Raw genomic sequence first — 19,685 nt, 5'->3', positions numbered from 1 at the left:
TTTATTTCCCTCCATAGATGCTACCTGACCTGCAGTTTGTGTGTGTTGTTCAAAGTTTCCAGCATCTGCAGAATCTCTTGTGTTCATGTTATAAACATCAAGCTAGATTTTGCTCTTTGGCCATTTCCCCACCTCCTCGCAGACCCGACGAAGAAATTAAACAAACTAGCCCGTGTGTTAACTGGTGAAGCAACTAGGGCTGAGTCGTCATGGTTCTGAGGTACTGCCTATGGAACCCCTCGAGTCCTTGAAAACGTGCAAAGCTAGGGGAGCTTTCTGTAGACTTTGTGGACATGAGAGACTGCAGAGCCAGGATACTGGAGCAGCAAGCGATCTGCCGGAGGAACTTAGCACATCGAGCAGCATCTGAGAGAGAAGAGGAGCTGCCGACAAATTGAATCCCTATGCAATATTTCGACCTGAACCAACATCAGTTCCTTTACTTGGATGGTGCTTGACAACCCCCGCCCCCTGAGTTCCTCCTACAGATAGTTTGTAAAAGTTCTGTAATATTTTTAATTTTGATATTCAAAGTTTTAGTAACTATTAATATGAACAATTAAAGTTCCATGTTCTGTATTTTATGTCTGTGTTTTTTGTTCTGTTTTCTATGTTCTGTGTTCTATGTAAGAAGTTAATATTTTATTACGGCAAAAAGAATTCTTGACCTGCATATACTGTCTGTGCCAGTGATGTAATGGTATCCACATCGGCAAATCCAACCAGCTCCTCCTTTTGGATCTCCCCCTTCCCCTCCCACTTTTAAATCTCTTACTAGCTCGCTCTTCAGTTAGTCCTGACGAAGGGTCTCGGCCTGAAATGTCGACTGTACCTCTTCCTGGAGATGCTGCCTGGCCTGCTGCGTTCACCAGCAACTTTGATGTGTGCAGCTCCTTGCGTACTTTCCATCTGTGCTGGGTTAAGCATTGAGCTAGCAACTTGGCCTGGTAAAACAGACAAAAGCTAAAGAAACAGCAAGGTTGCTGCCCGACGTGCCAAACAAGACACGGGGAGGAACTTTACCTACCTTCCCTTTCTACAGTAGATTGAAATAAGCATTTAAACTTGGCGCACTTGTTTGTCTTTTCCTCCGTGCTGTGCCTGATTGGTGCAGGGTGGGAGAGGCCAATTTGCCGGTGGGATTTCAGCTCCATTGGGCTCCTCTGCTAGAGTCCAGGACCGGAGTGGGGTGACGGATAGCTGGCATCTGTCACTTGGCATATATGGGCTCAGTCTGGGACTGGCACACTTGAGCAGCTGAGTGTCTGACTGACTGACCAGTCACAGCCAAGGCAGTTCGGCACAGTGCCTCGAGCCAGGACTGGGAAAAGCAACGTTTCGGTGAAACAAGGTGCAAATGAAACAGCTCAGTGTGGTGGAGACTTGTAATCTCCCTGGTCACAGGTTGGGAGCAAAGTTCAGGTTTCAAATCTCCTACTATCCTGTGCACGAGGGAAGTTGTTGAATGGTTCCTCACAAATGAACAATGACAGTCATTCTGAGACTTTGAATAACTTTTGAAGTTCAAAGTACACATTTATTTACTTATTGATATATAGTGTGGAATAGGCCCCTACTGCTCCTTCAAGCCACACCGACCAGCAATACCCTGATTTAATCTGAGCCTAATCACGGGACAAATTAACCTACCCACCGGTATGTCTTTGGACTGTGAGGGGATTCCCGAGCACCCAGTGGAAACCCACGCGGTCACGGGGAGAACATACAAACTCCTTACAGGCAGCAGCGGGAATTGAACCTGGGTCGCCTGTACCATAAGGTGTTGTGCCAAGCACTATGCTACCGTCCCACCGCATATTCTACCTTGGGACTCATTTTTTTTTCCTCCAGGAATTTACAGGAAAATGAGGGAGTACAATAGAATAAAAAACCACACATTAGCAAAGACAATATGTAAAAGAAGAGAAATTGTGCAAAATAAAAAGTAAATAAATAACACCGAGAACGTGAGTATAGAGTCCTGGGAAGTGTGTCCGTAGCTTGTGGAATCAGTTCAGAGTTGAGATGAGTGAAGTTGTCCAGGTTACTAGTTCAGGAGCCTGATAGTTGTAGGGTTATAACTGTTCCTGAACCTGGTGGTGTGGGACCTAAGGTTCCTGTACCACCTCCATGATGGCAGCAGTGAGAAGAGAGCATGGCCTGGATGGTGGGGGTCCTTGACGATGGGTGCTGCTTTCTTGTGGCAGTGCTCCTTGTAGATGTACTCAATGGTAAGCCTTCATGGAAGCTCTACTTAATGACATTTGAACCAACATGCTAAATAACAGACTTGTGGTTTCTTGGGCAGTAAGTTTTCATAATGCATGCTATTTTCTCAGAATTAAAGCTTGCTTAACTAACTTTCTTTTAGGCTTTGAAGTAGAGTAGTTATCCCGTGAGTTGTAATTGGCTATAACAAAATTAAATTGTAGTAATGAAGTTAACTTCTGAAGAAATTAGATGTCAGGCCTTGCACAATTTGCCAAGTGAGGACCCTTATAAACTGTTATGACAAATCCACTTGGAGCATCTCATGAGACAGCTATAGTTGGGTGAGCCATAATTTGTTGAAGGAACTCTGCATGTTCTAAAGTGTCACGAAATGCTAGAGGAACTCAGGAGGCTAGGCAGCATCTATGGATGTCCTGACGAAGGGTCTTGGCCCGAATCGTCGACCGTTTGCTATTTTCCATAACTGCTGCCTGGCCTGCTGAGTTCCTCTAGCACCTTGTGTGTGTTACATTTTAAAGTGTAACATTTTAAAGTGTAACTTTTCAGTGTAAAATCTCATAAACAACTTAATAAACCTCTGGCAGATGTGAAAGAAAGCCTTTCTTCTCCTATCAGTTTCCTTCTTCACCAGCCTTTCACCATTTCCACCTATCACCTCCCAGCTTCTTACTACTTTCCCCTTTCCCCTTGCCTGGCTTCACCTATCTCCTTCTAGCTACCCTCCTTCCTCCTTCCCCACCACCTTATTCTGGCTTCCCTCCCCTTCCTTTCCAGTCCTGATGAAGGGTCTCAGCCCGAAACATAGACTGTGCCTTTCCCTAGATGCTGCCTGACCTGCTGAGTTCCTCCAGCATTCTGTGTGTGTTGTATTTTGTAGTCTTTCACAATGTTCCAATATGTTTTGAGCCAATAGGGCACTTTAGAAGTTTAATGACTATGGGAGTTTCAGCAGTTAATTTGTGGACTGGCTCTCCCCCTTTGAGGTGAGTGGGTTTCTCTTCACAGTCCAAAACTCCTTGCCCTGTGTCCTGAGGTTCGGGTGTTGTTCTTGACACTCATCCATCTCATTCGGGTCCACTGGAGGCTGATGAATACAGACAGTCTTGTGGTTAGTGGACCATATTGGCGTGGTTGAGGTTGGGGGGGGTGGGGAACCTGGCTTGTTTTGCTGTTATTATTTTATTTTGTTGCTTGTTGTGCTCTGTATTGTTCTGCCAAGAATTGTGAGCATGCGGTGTTGGTGCCAGAATGTGTGACAACACTTGTGGGCTGCCCCTGGCACACACTTGTGCGTGTTGGTTGTTAACGCAAGCAGCACCGTATGTTCTGATGTACACATGATAAATAAACTTGAACCTTGAATCTCGAATCTTGTCTCCCTTTAAAATTGGTAGTGTCAATCAGATCCCCTCTAGCAAATGCAAACTTTCTCAATCGCATCTTTCCTCAGATGGGTCTTGCCATGTGGAGAGGGCAATTCCTATAGTGGGCAAGTCTAGGACCAGAGAGACAGCCTCAGAATAGAATGACGTCCTTATAGAACAGAGATAAGGAGGAATTTCTTTTGTGTGGTGAATCAGTGAAATTCATTGTCACAGACGGCTGTGGAGGTCAAGTCATTGGGTGCACTTAAAGTGGAGGTAGATAGATTCTTGATTATTAAGGGCATTAAAGCTTATAGGGAGAAGGCAAAAGAATGGGGTTGAGAGGGATAATAAATCAGCCATGATCTATTGGTGGAGCAGATACGATAGGCCAAATAGCCTAATTCTACTTCTTTGACTTAATGTGGAGAAACTTCCCCGTCTCCTGTGGTATTTGTATCCTCTTTTGGGCAAGACTGCCCAGAATACACCAGGTGGCATCTCACCAAGTACCTGACTATACCAATATGTCTTAGTTCTTGTACTCAAACCCTCTTGCTATGAAGGTCAATGTACCATTTGACCCATTGACCACTTAATATTTGCTTTGGTGCACTGGAGCCTCCAAGTCTTTGTACATTAACACTTCCCAGCTTAACACTATTTAAATACTGCAATGTCCTGGGATCTTTTATTTACCTGGGAGAGCAGGTGGGACCTCCAGTTTAATATTGAATTAGAAACAAGTTCCTCTGATAGACTAGCAACACACATCAAAGTTGCAGGTGAACGCAGCAGGCCAGGCAGCATCTCTAGGAAGAGGTACAGTCGACGTTTCAGGCTGAGACCATTTGTCAGGACTAACTGAAGGAAGAGTTAGTAAGAGATTTGAACGTGGGAAGGGGAGGGGGAGATCCAAAATGATAGGAGAAGACAGGAGGGGGAGGGATGGAGCCAAGAGCTGGACAGGTGATTGGCAAAGGGGATATGAGAGGATCATGGGACAGGAGGTCCAGGGAGAGAGACAGGGGGGGAGGGGAACCCAGAGGATGGGCAAGGGGTATAGTGAGAGGGACAGAGGGAGAGAAAGAATGTGTGTATATAAATAAATAACGGATGGGGTACGAGGGGGAGGTGGGGCATTAGCAGAAGTTAGAGAAGTCAATGTTCATGCAATCAGGTTGGAGGCTACCCAGACAGAATATAAGGTGTTGTTCCTCCAACCTGAGTGTGGCTTCATCTTTACAGTAGAGGAGGCCGTGGATAGACATGTCAGAATGGGAATGGGATGTGGAATTAAAATGTGTGGCCACTGGGAGATCCTGCTTTCTCTGGCGGACAGAGCATAGGTGTTCAGCAAAGCGGTCTCCCATTCTGCGTCGGGTCTCGCCTGATAGACTGTAGCATTCCCTTTGAGCTCGATTGAGACTTGAGTCTATATCTTTCTGACACTGAGGTGACCCACAGACACCAGGACCCTGCCACGAGAATTCTTCCGGACTACACTGGTTGAGTCCCTGGCATTGAGATGCCTTTTGTTTAAGTTGTAGTTCTTTGTCCAAATCGGCAATAGCCGATTTAGTTGGCAAGATTCACCAGGACTTTGCCGCATTGGAGAAGTTTAGATATGGAGCAAGATAGGACAGACTGAGCTTGTTTTTCCTGGAGCAAAGGAATTGAGAGATGGCCTGAGAGAAGTATATAAGATTGTGAGGACGATCATCATCGCTATGTGCCATGTCATACAAACTGATCGTGGTTTTCCCATTTGTCTTCAGTCTGAGTTGTTCTGATGAACTCCTCAAATCTTTTGCCTGTCCATCCCTTGATGTAACTCATGAATGTCATGAACTGTCGACCACGATTTTTTCTTCCATCACTTTTTCCCTTCACTGCAAGATGTTTGAGTTTCTATTTCCTCAGTATATGTCCCAGAAATTCCAGCTGCCGTTTCCTGATTGATGATATCAGCTCTCTTCTTGTCCTGGCTTTTCATAGAACATAGAAATTTACAGCACGTTACAGGCCCTTTGGCCCACAATGTTGTGCCGACCATGTAACCTACACTCTGGAACACTTCCTCATTTGTTTCTCTGTCCTTCCATGATGATTTCGTCATTCTTCTCAAAAATCTCATTTCTGCAGCTTCAAGCTTTCCCTCACTTTGCCTTGGTATTGTCTAGCATTCACTTCCAAATGTTATAGGCAGCCGTTAGTCTCATGAGACCATGGATTTGCGCCTTGGAAGGTTTCCAGGGCGCAGGCCTGGGCAAGGTTGTATGGAAGACCAGCAGTTGCCCATGCTGCAAGTCTCCCCTCTCCATGCCATCGATGTTGCCCAAGGGAAGGGCATTAAGACCCAGACAGCTTGGCACCAGTGTCATTGCAGTGTGGTTAAGTGCCTTGCTCAAGGACACAACACATTGCCTCAGCCAAGGCTCGAACTAGCGACCTTCAAGTCACTAGACTTACGCCTTAACCACTTGGCCACGCGCCAACACAATATCACTTCCATATGTTACTGTGAAATGAATGTAGCATTGCAACACCTGAGCTCTGTACCATTAGAAATTATGATATTCTTTATTACCTTGCTCAAACATGCATTTAGCAGTTCTAATCTTCCTCCTAATTTCAACATCAGCCCTACCATTAGATGCTATCGTGCTCCCTAAGTAACTGAAATTCCATGTTTGTTTAATTGTTCCATTGCCCGTTTTCAGTTTGCTTTTCTGTATTTCTTTCTTTCTTCTTCGTGACAACCATACTCTCAGTCTTCTCGCAGTTGATGGTCAAACCTCCCTTTGAACTTTATTCGCCTTTCTCTAGTATTTCTTGGAGCTTCTCTTTAGATGTGGCTTTTAGCACTGAGAGAGATAGATAGTCAAGATCATTTCTGCACCAGAACATAAGGGTATCAAGAACAAGAGGGCGTCGGTTTAACGTGTGAGATGCTGGAGGAACTCGGGGTCAGGCAGGAGGAAATGGATGGTTCACATTTAGGGTTCAGGCCCGTCTTTTGGACTGAGAGCATAGGTTTAAGGTGGGAGAGGGGAGCTTTCAAAGTTCAAAGTACATTTATTATCAAAGTGTGTATACATGATACAACCTTGAGATTCGTCTCCTTAAAGGCAGCCACAAAACAGAGAAACCCAAAAGAACACATTTTTAAAAAACACATCAAACATCCCATGTGCAGGGGGGGGGGGATGGAAAACAATTCATGCAAACACTAAAACTAAATAAATAGCTTCAGAACTGGAGTTTTACAGAAGATAAGAAGCCAGACGTCATTGCAGCTGGAGCAGTTCATGGCAAAGCTGAGTAAAAGTCGCGGATCGGCAAGCAAGCCTGGCCTTCTGATCCCGACACCCTGACGTTTTCAATCTGGCTCGGTCCAAACATCGGGTCGTTCCTTGCTCCCGGACTGCTCTGGGGCCTGGACCCCAGTACCACAATTTGGCCCGTACCTGACTTTTCCATTTCAGCCTGGTGCTTAAATGGATCAGACATCGGTTCTTTCCTGCTTTCCTCGTTCTCAGGGATGCCACAACTCTGTTGCCACTACCTGGCCTTCCCTGCACCTCCACCTCTGCTCCATTTGCCATGACCTGGCCTGCGCCTTCACCACCGCACGCCTCGATTCCCCCCCCCCCCCCCACTTATAGTCGCCTCTCCATTGTTAGGCTTGTTGGTGTTGATCTGTATCAATTAAGTGTTGATTAATAAGGTATGTAGTAGTTTCCTTTGTCTTAACTTTTGTAAGTAGTCACTGGGCGTCACCAACACCGTCTTAAAATGGATTCAATAGGTCAGTAGGTTTCAATAGGCGCATTTAATGTCAGAGAAATGGATACAATATACATCCCTCCTGAAATTCTTTTTCTTCTCAATTATTGGACTTGAGAGGACATTGACACAGAATGGTTGATATCTGAAACACTCTACCAGAGGAGCTATAGTCGCTAAGTATGAGAGGGATTTAGACAAACGCATGAGCAAGTCTGAGGACATGGGCAAATGGGATTAGTGTAGATGAGCAGAAGTTCAGTGTAGACTTGATGGGCTGAAGGGCCAGATGACCCTATAACTCAAGCAAAGTCTACCAGCCCTATGTAAAGGAGGATGTAAACAAATTTGTACTATATAAATTATGAAATAGAAAGTCTGCTTTACACATTTTGAGCAAACTTCATTGCGGACATGATGTCAAGTGCCCGTGACTTGTGTAGGTGTGTGGTGGTGGCTCTGCATTTTTGTCTTAATGTACAGACCACCCAATCCATTCCAGCCTTTTCCAGAATCCGGTTAATTATCACTGACTCGTATGTCATGAAATTTGTTGTTTTGTGGCAGACCAAAGACATAAAATTATTTCATTTCATTTTTAAAATCTTTTTATTGATATATAATCTTCTACAGCTTTAATATGGTACAAAATTCCAGCAAATTGATATATATACAGTTAATGAAGCTGAAGAAAAAAAACTTATCAAAAAAGAATAATATATGATAATGAAAAAATATATTTTTTATAAAGAAAAGAAGGAAAAAGAGAACCCTAACTGCTAAAAGAAAAAAAACCCAGTAACTACAAGAGAAAGAAAAAGAAGAGACATAAAATTATTTCACGGGACTAAATAAATAAATAGTGCAACAAATAAAGAAGTAGCAAAGTACTGTTCATGGACCATTCAAAAATTTGAGGCGGAGGGGAAGAAACTGTTCCGAAAAAATGTTGATTATGGGTCCATGTACTTATCCAAATTTCTCTTCAATGTTGAAATCAAATCCAAATCCACCATTTCCACTGGCAGCTTGTCCCACACTCACACTGTGCTCCGTGGAGAAGTTCTCCATCATGCTCCACTTAAATAGTTCACCTTTCACCCTTAACCTATGACCTCTAGTTTTAGTCTCACCCAAACTCAGCCTTCCATTCTTCACAGGAACGGAAGGGAAATTATCTTTCATCTCAGAGTGCCTGGAGAGCAGTGCTTTGGATAGTCTGAGGTTGTGGAAGTTGGAATGTCTTAGTTTGTGAAAATTAAGGTGTTTTGTTTTGTTCTTGTCTTTTGCAGATCTTCTCAATCATTGTGTTCAGCTGTATTGTTAGCGAGGGTTATTTGAATCCGCCACAGTCTGGAGAGCTGCACTGCATCTTCAATGACAATGCAGGTGCCTGTCAGTACGGTGTAGGCATCGGAGTGCTTGCGTTTATCATCTGCTTTGTCTTCTTTTCTCTTGATCTTTACTTCCAGCAGATCAGCAACGTCAACCAACGCAAACACATCGTCATGGCTGACCTTGGAGTTTCAGGTAACAATTTTTGCTCTTTGTTTTAAGATATTTGACATAGAAGCAGAATTAGGCCATTCAGCCCATCAAGTCTGCCAATCCATCATAGCTGAATTATTTTCCCCATCAACCCCATTCTCCTGCCTTCTCGACACCCTTACTAATCAAGAACCTATCAACCTCCAGCTTAAGTATACTCGATGACTTGGCCTTCACGGCCCTTTGTGGCAATGGGTTCAAGTTTATTTATTATCAAAGAATATATAAGGTATACAACCTTGAGATTTGTTTGCTCACAGGTAGCCACAAAGCAAGACACCCAAAATAACCCATTTAAAAGAAATAATAAAAATAAAAGACCAATACTCAATGTGCAAGAAAAAGAAAACAAAATACAAGTCATGCAAATAATTGAAGCGAACAACAGCATTCCAAACCAAAAATGAGTCCTCAGATCCGAACACCGGAGCAGTCCAGAGTAGGCCCAAAGCCTCGCTTATTAGTTTGTCATATTAGCAGGCATGGAGCACAGCAGCCTGAGTAGTCTTCACAACCTCAATTTCACAGATTCATCACCATTTAGCTCAAGAAATTCCTCTTCACCTCTGTTCTAAAGGGACATCCTTGTATTCTGAGGCTGGGCCTTCTGGTCCGAGGTTCCTCCAATATAGGACTCATCCTTTCCACATTCCTAAGCCTTTCAACATTCGTTTTATATGGGAGTTTCCTTCCTGATCAGAATTTCCATTGGTTATTTAAATTGGAACATCGCTTGAAGTTCTTGGGTTTGCTACTTCATTGCAAAATGAAATTTAGGACATCTGATTTAGCATTCATGATGCAATTTCTGTAGCTCTGTTAAGGAATATCCCATCCAATATATAATGCCAGCCCAGACAGACTGAAAAGGCAGGGTGTCAGGACTGGAGGTGAGGGTCGGGCCAATTTCACTCACTCTTGTGTGATGTTCACTTCTCTCTCCGTGGTCCTGAGGCTGACAGACTGCTCCTGCTGCTACGTGCTTTGTGTCTGCAAGCTTCGTGGTGATTAGCCCCACTCTGTGATGATCTGAGATTGAGGCTTTGGGCCTACTCCGGCTGCTCTGGGGGATTTGGGTCTGTGGACTCAATTTGATCTGGAATGTTGTTGCTCCTATTGTTTGCAAGATTTGTGTTTTTTTTTCTCTTTCTCCGCACATTGGGTGTTGGTCTTTCTTAATTGGGTTCTTTTGGACTTCTTGCTTTGTGGCTGCCTGTAAGCAGACAAACCTCAAGGTTGCATAATTTATACATACTTTGATAATAAATGTACTTTGATCTTTATACAATGAGTTGTGTGCAATACAGTTTTGTATCCTCCTCCAGGGATAATTCACAAACTATGAACTTGCTGTCAAAGAATCTACGTCTCTCGTTCTCATTATTAATTTATTTACAGTGCCTATTCACCCCCCCCCCCCACTTTGGAAGTTTTCATGGTTTATTGTTTTACAACATTGAATCACGGTAGATTTAATTTGGCTTTTTTGGCACTGACCAACATGTCAAATTTGGTCTAAATTTATTACAGTAAACACAAAATAATTGATTGCATAAGTATTCACCCCCTTCAAGTAGGTATTTAGTAGATGCAACTTTGGCAGCAATTACAACCTCGAGTCTGTGTGGATAGGTCCTTGTACATCTGGAAACTACAATTTTTCCACATTCTTCTTTGCAAAACTGCTCAAGCTCTGTCAGATTGCATGGGGATCGTGAGTGAACAGCCCTTTTCAAGTCCAGCCACAAATTCTGAATTGGATTGAGGTCTGGACTCTGACTTGGCCACTCCAGGACACTAACTTTGTTGTTTTTAAGCTATTCCTGTGTAGGTTTGGCTTTATGCTTGGTGTTATTGTCTCGCTGGAAAACAAATCTTCTCCCAAGTTGCAGTTTTGGTTTCATCAGACCATTATATCTTCTTCCACCTGACTTCCAAGTCTCCTACGTGCCTTCTGCCAAACCCTAGCTGAGATTTCATGTGAGTTTTTCTCAGCAGTGGCTTTCTCTTTGCCACTCTCCCATAAAGCTGCGACTGGTGAAGCACCCGAACAACAGTTGTTGCATGCGCAGTCTCTCCCACCTTAGCCACTGAAGCTTGTAATTCCTTCAGAGCTGGCGGCCTCCCTCACTAGTCCCCTTCTTGGACGGTCGCTCAGGTTTTGAGGACAGCCTGCTCTAGGCAGATTTACAGCTGTGCCATATTCTTTCCATTTCTTGATGATTGACTTAACTGTACTCCAAGGGATAGTCAGTGACTTGGAAATTTTCTTGTATCCATCTCCTGACTTGTGCTTTCCAATAACCTTTTTGCAGAGTTGCTTGGAGTGTTTTTTGTCTTGATGGTGTAGTTTTTTCAGGATTCTGACTCGCCAGCAATTGGACCTTACAGATTCAGGTGTACTTTTACTACAATCAATTCAAACACCTTGATTGCAACAGGTCTCCAAAAACAGATCTCCTTTTAACTAATTATTTGATTTCTCAAACCAATTGACTGAACCAGTGATGATATGATGTATCATATTAAAGGGGGTGAATACCTATGCTATCAATTAGTTAGTGTTTTATATTTGTAATTAATTTAGATAACTTTGTAGAGATCTGTTTTCACTTTGACACGAAAGGGTCTTTTTCTGTTGATCAGTGTCAAGAAAAGCTAAATTAAATCCACTGTGATTCAATGTTGTAAAACAATAGAACATGAAAACTTCCAAAGGGATGGGGTGAATACTTTTTATAGGCACTGTATATATTGTATTTGCACCGTTTGCCTTCATTTGCACATTAGTGGTGTGTATTTTTTCATAGATTCTACTGTACTTTTTGTATTTATTGTGAATGCCTGCATGAGAATGAATCTCAGTGTATGGTGACACATATGTACTTTGATAATAAATTTCCCTTTGAATTTTGAAGAGATCAGCAAGAAAGGTAATCTGTGTGCTCTATTACAGGGGTCCCCAACCTTTTTTGCACCATGGACCGGTTTAATATTGACAGTGTTCTTGCGGACCGGCCGACCGGGGGGCTGTTCAAGTAGGGTTAAACTCACCTCAGCATGTCTTTTACAGTTAGGGTTGCCAACTTTCTCACTCCCAAATAAGGGACAAAAGTAGCAGTCAACTACGGGACAGTGTTTACCCCGAGAAAGGCTACCATGACCATGAAGCCTTGCCAATTTTTTTTCTACAAGTCGGTTTTGACTTAATCTTCCTGACTACACTGTACATACATTATTTCTACTTTATGTAGGCTGTGTATTTATCATATCATTCCTGCTTTTACCATATGTTAGAGTTAGGTTTTATGTGTTATTTGGAATGATTTGGTAGGTTATTTTTTGGGTCTGGGAAAGCTCAAATTTTCCCATATAAATTAATGGTAATTGCTTCTGCGCTTTATGCCATTTCGGCTTACGAACAGTTTCATAGGAACGCTCTACCTTAGCGGGGGAAATACGGGACAAGAGCGGTCCCGTGTGGGACAAACCAATTTAGCCCAATATACGGGATGTCCTGGCAATACGGGACAGTTGGCAGCCCTATGTTCAAGTTCAACAGTGCGTGACAGGGAATGAGAAAAGGTGCAGCTGACTCATATTGTTTCCTCACGGCCCGGTAGAACATGCTTTGCAGCCGGTACTGGTCCACGGCCCGGTGGTTGGAGACCGCTGCTCTATTACACAAATTGACTGGATGACTTGGTGAATGAAGACATAACTGAGAATTGGATGAGAGGACAGCAGTCAAATAGTATCTGCATAGATGCTGCCTGACCTGCTAGGTTCCTCCAACATTTTGTATGTTTCTCTGGATTCCCAGCATCTGCAGAATCTCTTGTTTTTACCAACAATACTCAAGGATGTTTGCAGCTTAGATCCACAGAGTAAACTGCGTGGAAAGAGGCCCTTCAGCCTACCCTTCCCATGCAAACCACGGTTTATATGTGTTTAGCCCACATCTCACTAAACCTCCTCCTACAGCGGCATGCAAATGTTTGGGCACCTCTGGTCAAAATTTCTGTTACTCTGAATAGCTAAGCGAGTAAAAGATGAACTGATTTCCAAAAGGCATAAAGTTAGAGATGACACATTTCTTTAATATTTTAAGCAAGAAAACTTCTTTCATTTCCATCTTTTACAGTTTCAAAATAACAAAAAAGGAAAAGGGCCCGAAGCAAAAGTTTGAGCACCCAACATGTCAGTACTTAGTAATACCCCCTTTGGCAAGTATCACAGCTTGTAAACGCGTTTTGTAGCCAGCTAAGAGTCTTTCAATTCTTGTTTGGGGGATTTTCGTCCATTCTTCCTTGCAAAAGGCTTCGAGTTCTGTGAGATTCTTGGACCGTCTTGCATGCACTGCTCTTTTGAGGTCTATCCAGATTCTCGATGCTGTTTAGGTCAGGGGACTGTGAGGGCCATGGCAAAACCTTCAGCTTGCGCCTCTTGAGGTAGTCCATTGTAGATTTTGAAGTGTGTTTAGGTTCATTATCTTGTTGTAGAAGCCATCCTCATTTCATCTTCGGCTTTGTTACAGACGGTGTGATGTTTGTTTCCAGAATTTTCTGGTATTTAATTGAATTCATTCTTCTCTCTACCAGTAAATGTTCCCCGTGCCACTGGCTGCAACACAAGCCCAAAGCATGATCGATCCACCCTCGTGCTTAACAGTTGGAGAGGGGTTCTTCTCATGAAATTCTGCACCCTTTTTTCTCCAAACATACCTTTGCTCATTGCGGCCAGAAAGTTCTATTTTCACTTCATCAGCCCACAGAGCTTGTTTCCCAAATACATCAGGTTTGTTTAGATGTTCCTTTGAGCCTTTTGAATAGAACAATAATCTCACAGAACGAGAAGCCTTTTGCAAGTAAGAATGGGCGAAAATCCCCCAAACAAGAATTGAAAGACTCTTAGCTGGCTACAGGAAGCGTTTACAAGCTGTGATACTTGCCAAAGGGGGTATTACTAAGTACTGACCATGCAGGGTGCCCAAACTTTTGCTTCGGGCCCTTTTCCTTTTTTGTTATTTGAAACTGTAAAAGATGGAAATAAAGAAGTAATTTTGCTTAAAATATTAAAGAAATGTGTCATCTTTAATGTTATGCCTTTTGGAAATCAGTTCATCTCTTACTCGCTTAGCTATTCACAGTAACAGAAATTTTGACCAGGGGTGCCCAAACTTTTGCATGCCACTGTATCTGTGTACTTAACCTTTTTAATTGTATCTGTCTCTACCTTTGGCAGCAATACGCTGTACCCTCTGTGAAGAAGTTACCCCTTGAGCCCCTTTTAAAATTTTTTTTCTCCCCTCACGCCTTAAACCTATGCCCTCGCTTTTTTGTACGGAAGGAGAACTAAAAAAACAATGTAGGCATTCATCCCATCTGTACGGCTCATGATTTTATACTCTTATAAGGTTACTCCTCCACTGCCTACGCTTCAAGGAGTAAAATTGTAGCCTGTCCAATGTCACTCTGTGACTAAGGCCCTCGAGACTTGGCAGCTGGTAACTGATACTAAAGATAAGCAGTATGAAAATCTTTAACATTGTTCCTTCATGAGGGCATAATACAAGTCATTGTACTTGAATCTGGAGCAGTCTTGTGCACTATGATTTGCACTAACTTCTGTTGATGTGTGCTGTGTTGACTGGCTACATCACAGCATGGTATGGAAACAGCAATGCCTTTGAATGGAAATTCCTCTTAAAAAGTAGCGCATACGGCCCAGTCCATCATAGGTAAATTTAATTTGAACTTTGAACTTTTGTCCTGTTGCCCCGTAGGCTCTGATACTTCATTGAAATTCAAGCACTTCGCGTACTTTAGTTACACTCACCACCCTTTCTTTCTTCCCCTTTCGTTGCTGGTGTTTGTGGTGATGTTGAAGGTGTGATTTGACCTTTTAGCTGAGTGTCTGAAGCTGGCAGCCACTTTCCAACTCTTCTACCTTTTATATCTTTTACAAACCTACTGATTTCCACAGTTATCTCGAGTATACCTCTTCCCACCCTACCTCCTGTAAAAATGCTATTCCCTTTTCTGGGTTTCTTTGCCTCCGCAGCATCTGTTCCCTGGATACAGGTTTCCACTCCAGGACAGCAGAGATGTCCTCCTCCTTTTAAAAAAAAACAGGGTTTCTCCTCCCTCCACTGTTGATGCTGCTCTCACCCACATCTCCTCCGTTTTCCCGGACATGCACGCTCACCCCATCTTCCCAGCACCTTAACAGTGACAAGAGTCCCTCTCGTCCTTACCTACCAACCCATCTGCTTCTGTATCCAACACCTCATCCTCTGCAAATTCCACCATCTTCAAAGGGATTCTACTACTAAATATATCTTTATGCTCCCCCTCCCCCCACCACTCTCCACAGGGATTCCCTTGTCCATTCATCCCTCCCTGCTAATCTCCCTCCAGGCATTTATCCCTACCAGTGGCCTAAGTGCTACACTGACCCATACACTTCCTCCCTCACCTCCATTCAAGGCCCCAAAAGCCTTCCAGGTGAGGCAACAACTTCACGTGCCAATCTACTGGAGTCGTCTATCGCGTCCGGTGCTCCCGATGTGGCCTCCCCTACACTGGTGAGATCCGTCGTAAACTGGGGGACTGCTTCGTCGAGCACCTCCACACCATCCCCCACAAGCTGGACTTCCCAGTGGCCAAACATTTTAATTCCAACTCCCTTTCCAACGTGTCAATCCATGGCCGCCTCTTGTGCCGAGATGCAGCCAGGCTCAGGATGGAGAAGCAACACCTAATTCTGTGTCCAACTGATGGCATGAATATTGATTTTTACCTTCCCCGCCTTCTTCTATTCCCCAATCTGACCTTTTACTTCTTCTCACCTGCTTATTACCTCTCTAGGTATCCTCCTTCCCTTTCTCCTACGGCCCACTCTCCTCTCATAGCAGATTCTTTCTTCTCCAGCCCTTGACCTTTCCCACCCACCTGTCTTCACCCATCACCTTTCAGCTTCCCCTCCCCCCACCTTTTTATTCTGGCATCTTCCCCCTTCCTTCTCAGTCCTGATGAAGGGTCTCGACCTGAAACGTCGGCTGTTCATTCTTTTCCATAATTGCTGCCTGACCTGCTGAGTTTCTCCAGCATTTTGTGTGTGTGATTTGTTGTGGATTTTCCAGCATCTGCAGACTTTTTTCTGTTAGCCATTTTCATAAATGTGACTGACTGATTCAGGCCAAAGTTATATCAAATTACAGTGTAAATACACTCCCAGAGTAAACAATGATTCATTTAAAAAGTCATAACTATGATTTAACAGTGTAAACGGTGCCCTACCCATTCCCTGAAATACTGATTGGTCATGTTATGAAACCCATCCAGTCACAGGCAGAACGTACAAATTCCCCACAAGCTGCAGCAGAACCCGGATCTGAGAGTCAACTGCATTAACGGTTGCAGCACAGTTGTATGCAGAAACTTTGGCAGAGTTTTTGAAGTTTACTCTCCTGACTGCAGTAAAACTGTAGTGTTGGCTCACAGAAGCAATAAATATACTTACCGAATAATTGATCTCTATGTTTTCGCTTGGAGATGCACAACTGCTAATTAGGTTTGAACAGAAGGCCACTGATCCATGGAAACTAGTATCAACATCCAAAGTAAATTTATTGTCAAAATATGTATATGAGATCATATATTGCCCTGAGATTTGTTGTCTTGCAGGCATTCACAGTAGAGCAAAGAAATACAATAGGCTCATTGAAAACTACACACCAAGACTGACAATCAATGGGCAAAAGGAGACAAACCTCGCAAATACAAAAAAAAAATCCTAATAATAAATAATACTGAGAACATAAGCTGTAGAGTCATTAGGTTGTGGAGTTAGTTTAGTGTTGAGGTGAGCGAAGGGGCCTGGTGTTGAAGGATAATAACAGTTCCTGAATCTGGTGGTACGGGACCTAAGCCTCCACCTGTACCCTCTTCCCGATGGCAGCAGCGAGAAGAGAGCATGGCCGGGCTGGTGGGGGTCTCTGATAATGGGTGTTGCTTTCTTCTGACAGCACTCCTTGTAGACATGCTCAATGATGGGGAGGGACTGGGCTGTATTGGCCACTTTTCCATTCTTGGGTATTGGTGTTTCCACACCAGGCTGTAACACATTCACTGTTTTGCCAAACCTTCAGATTCCTGTATCTTGTTTCTGGGATTTCTAGTCCTGCATCACTTATCTGAGTAAGAACTCATTGAGTTTGTCTAAAAAGTGATCCTCACATTTCACCTTCATCCCAACATCCAGATTCTTATTTATTGACCCTCTGTCCACACTAAAATGGCGTTTTCATCCCCCGAAAACGGAGATTTTCAGAAACGGTCTCCAGAGTGAATAAACCTGAAAACGCCTAATATCCATTGCAGTGTGTACGGGGTAACTGGAGCTTTTTAAAATCACTGTCATGACATGCCGGAACAGATGGCAGCGCTCCTCCTCCTCCTAATCCTCCTCCTAATCCTCCTCCTAATCCTCCTCCTCCCTTCTCCTCCCCCTCCCCCTCCTCTCCCCCCTCTCTCTCTCTCCCCCCCTCCTCCTCCCCCCTTTATCACCAAACAATTGATACTAGAGCATGCAATCATCACAACGATATTTGATTCTGTGCTTCGCAGAACTTAACAACTTCAGAACAGATGGCAATGAGACTGAAGCCAGAAGGGTTAGAAATGTACTCACCAAATACTTTGACCCATAACTTACTGAATAAGTATACTTACTTTGCCCTGTTTTCTGTCCTTGCTTGTATGAAGGTGGTTTACCTATTTATGCAAGTACTTCTCTGACAATAGATGTGTAACAGCCTGATGTAACATTGTATGGAAATACAAGATAACACTGATGCAGACATGCTTTGTACATTTAGTCATAGTCATACTTTATTGATCCCGGGGGAAATTGGTTTTCTTTACAGTTGCACCATAAATAATAAATAGTAATAAGACCTTAAATAGTAAAATAGTAATATGTAAATTATGCCAGGAAATAAGTCCAGGACCAGCCTATTGGCTCAGGGTGTCTGACCCCCCAAGGGAGGAGTTGTAAAGTTTGATGGCCACAGGCAGGAATGACTTCCTATGACGCTCAGTGCTGCATCTCGGTGGAATGAGTCTCTGGCTGAATGTACTCCTGTGCCCAACCAGTACATTATGTAGTGGATGGGAGGCATTGACCAAGATGGCATGCAACTTGGACAGCATCCTCTTTTCAGACACCACCGTCAGAGAGTCCAGTTCCATCCCATAACATCACTTGCCTTACGAATTTAACAAGGTGCTTTATTAATGCAACAGAGTTAGTCAGTTTTTCAATGTTCGTCATCAGCTGGGTCATACTGTCCGTGAACTCCCTATCGGTTGCTTCCATACGCTCCAGGATTTATTTTTTTTAGTTTTAAGTCCTCCTGCGTGAGAGCCAAGAGCATTTCCTTTTAAGTTTTTCTACTCTGTAACTGGGCAAACGCGCACTAAGTGTACCGTTTCCTCTTCGCTTGCTTTCTGTGTGTCCTGAGCATGCCCAGTAGAGGGGATTCGCCCAAATATCCATGTTAGTGTGGACGGAGATATTTTGAAAAACGCCTAGTGTGTACGCCTGTCGTTTTTACTCGAAACTGGCGTTTTCAAAATTATCCGGCGTAGTGTGGACGTAGCCTGAGTCTAATCACTGGACAATTTACGATGACTAATTAACCTGCCAACCGGTAAGTCTTTGGACTGTGGGAGGAAACCAGAGCACCTGGAGGAAAACCATACAGTCACAGGGTGAACACACAAACTCCTTGCAGGCAGCAGTGAGAATTGAACCTGGGTCGCTGGTCCTGTAAAGCGGTGTGCTAACCGCTAGGTTACCGTGCCGCCCCTCGTACCTGCTTTGACGGCATTGATGTACACCTCGACTGTGCCATCCTACAGGTTGTTAAGAAAACAGATGAACTATTAGCTCTGTCTCTGGTGGCAATGAATCTCCAATGTCTCTACCCCTATCACCCCTATCTACCCTTCAACTCCAGACTTACAGCATGGATTCTGGCCCTTTGGCACAACTGGTCCATGTTGATCAAGATGTCTAACTGAGCTAGTCCCATTTGACCCACATGCTGATAATCCTTTTTCATCAATGAACCGGTCCGATTGTTTTTGAAAAGTTGCAATTATATCTGCCTTTAATGCTTCCTCAGGCAGCTCATTCTATGTACCCACCACTCTTGCGTGGAAAAACTTGCCCTTCAAATCGCCTTTAAATCTTTCCGCTCTCACCTTAAACCTCTGCCCTGGTTTTTGAAAAAACAAGACTGTGACCAATTGTTGTGACGGGAACAAAGTCACCGGAGAGACACTGAAGCTGGTGGATATAGAAGTGCTAATTCATCAAAAACCAGCAGCAGGTATTATATTCAAGGCACTCTTAGAAGAAGAGGCCTGCCTGACCCAATATTACATGACATTTTTATATGCTAACAGTTCAAAGGTAGTAGCAGGACAATTCTATAGTTACAATGCATCTACAATGCTTCCTTTGAGTTGCGTATAATTTTCAAATACCGCCACCTTTGTACCCACGCACCAGTCACCCAAAATGAATGCCAATCCCCAGTGACTCTCAGCTGCATTTGTGCACAGGCAGACATGTGAGGTCCAGGTGGATTGACCCCAGTCTGCAACTCCAGGAAGCTCATTGTTCAGAGCTGCATTTTTACATTCCATCTGCAGTCCACTTTCAGATCTGAAAAATGGCTGC

At 43.6% G+C, this 19,685-nt stretch overlaps 1 protein-coding gene across 1 annotated transcript in view; it reads left to right on the top strand.

The window, feature by feature from the left end:
- syngr2b (synaptogyrin 2b) overlaps positions 1 to 19,685 on the top strand; it is a 58,525-nt gene that overhangs the window by 16,837 nt on the left and 22,003 nt on the right. Inside the window, exon 2 of the mRNA XM_072242453.1 lies at positions 8,678 to 8,915. Within this exon, the coding sequence (XP_072098554.1) occupies positions 8,678 to 8,915 (238 nt within the window). The remainder of the gene's footprint in view (positions 1 to 8,677; positions 8,916 to 19,685) is intronic.

Source organism: Mobula birostris, chromosome 24 (assembly GCF_030028105.1).
Source record: "Mobula birostris isolate sMobBir1 chromosome 24, sMobBir1.hap1, whole genome shotgun sequence".
NCBI classification, from domain to species: Eukaryota; Metazoa; Chordata; class Chondrichthyes; order Myliobatiformes; family Myliobatidae; genus Mobula; species Mobula birostris.
This window is presented reverse-complemented; position numbering and strand designations above follow the sequence as displayed.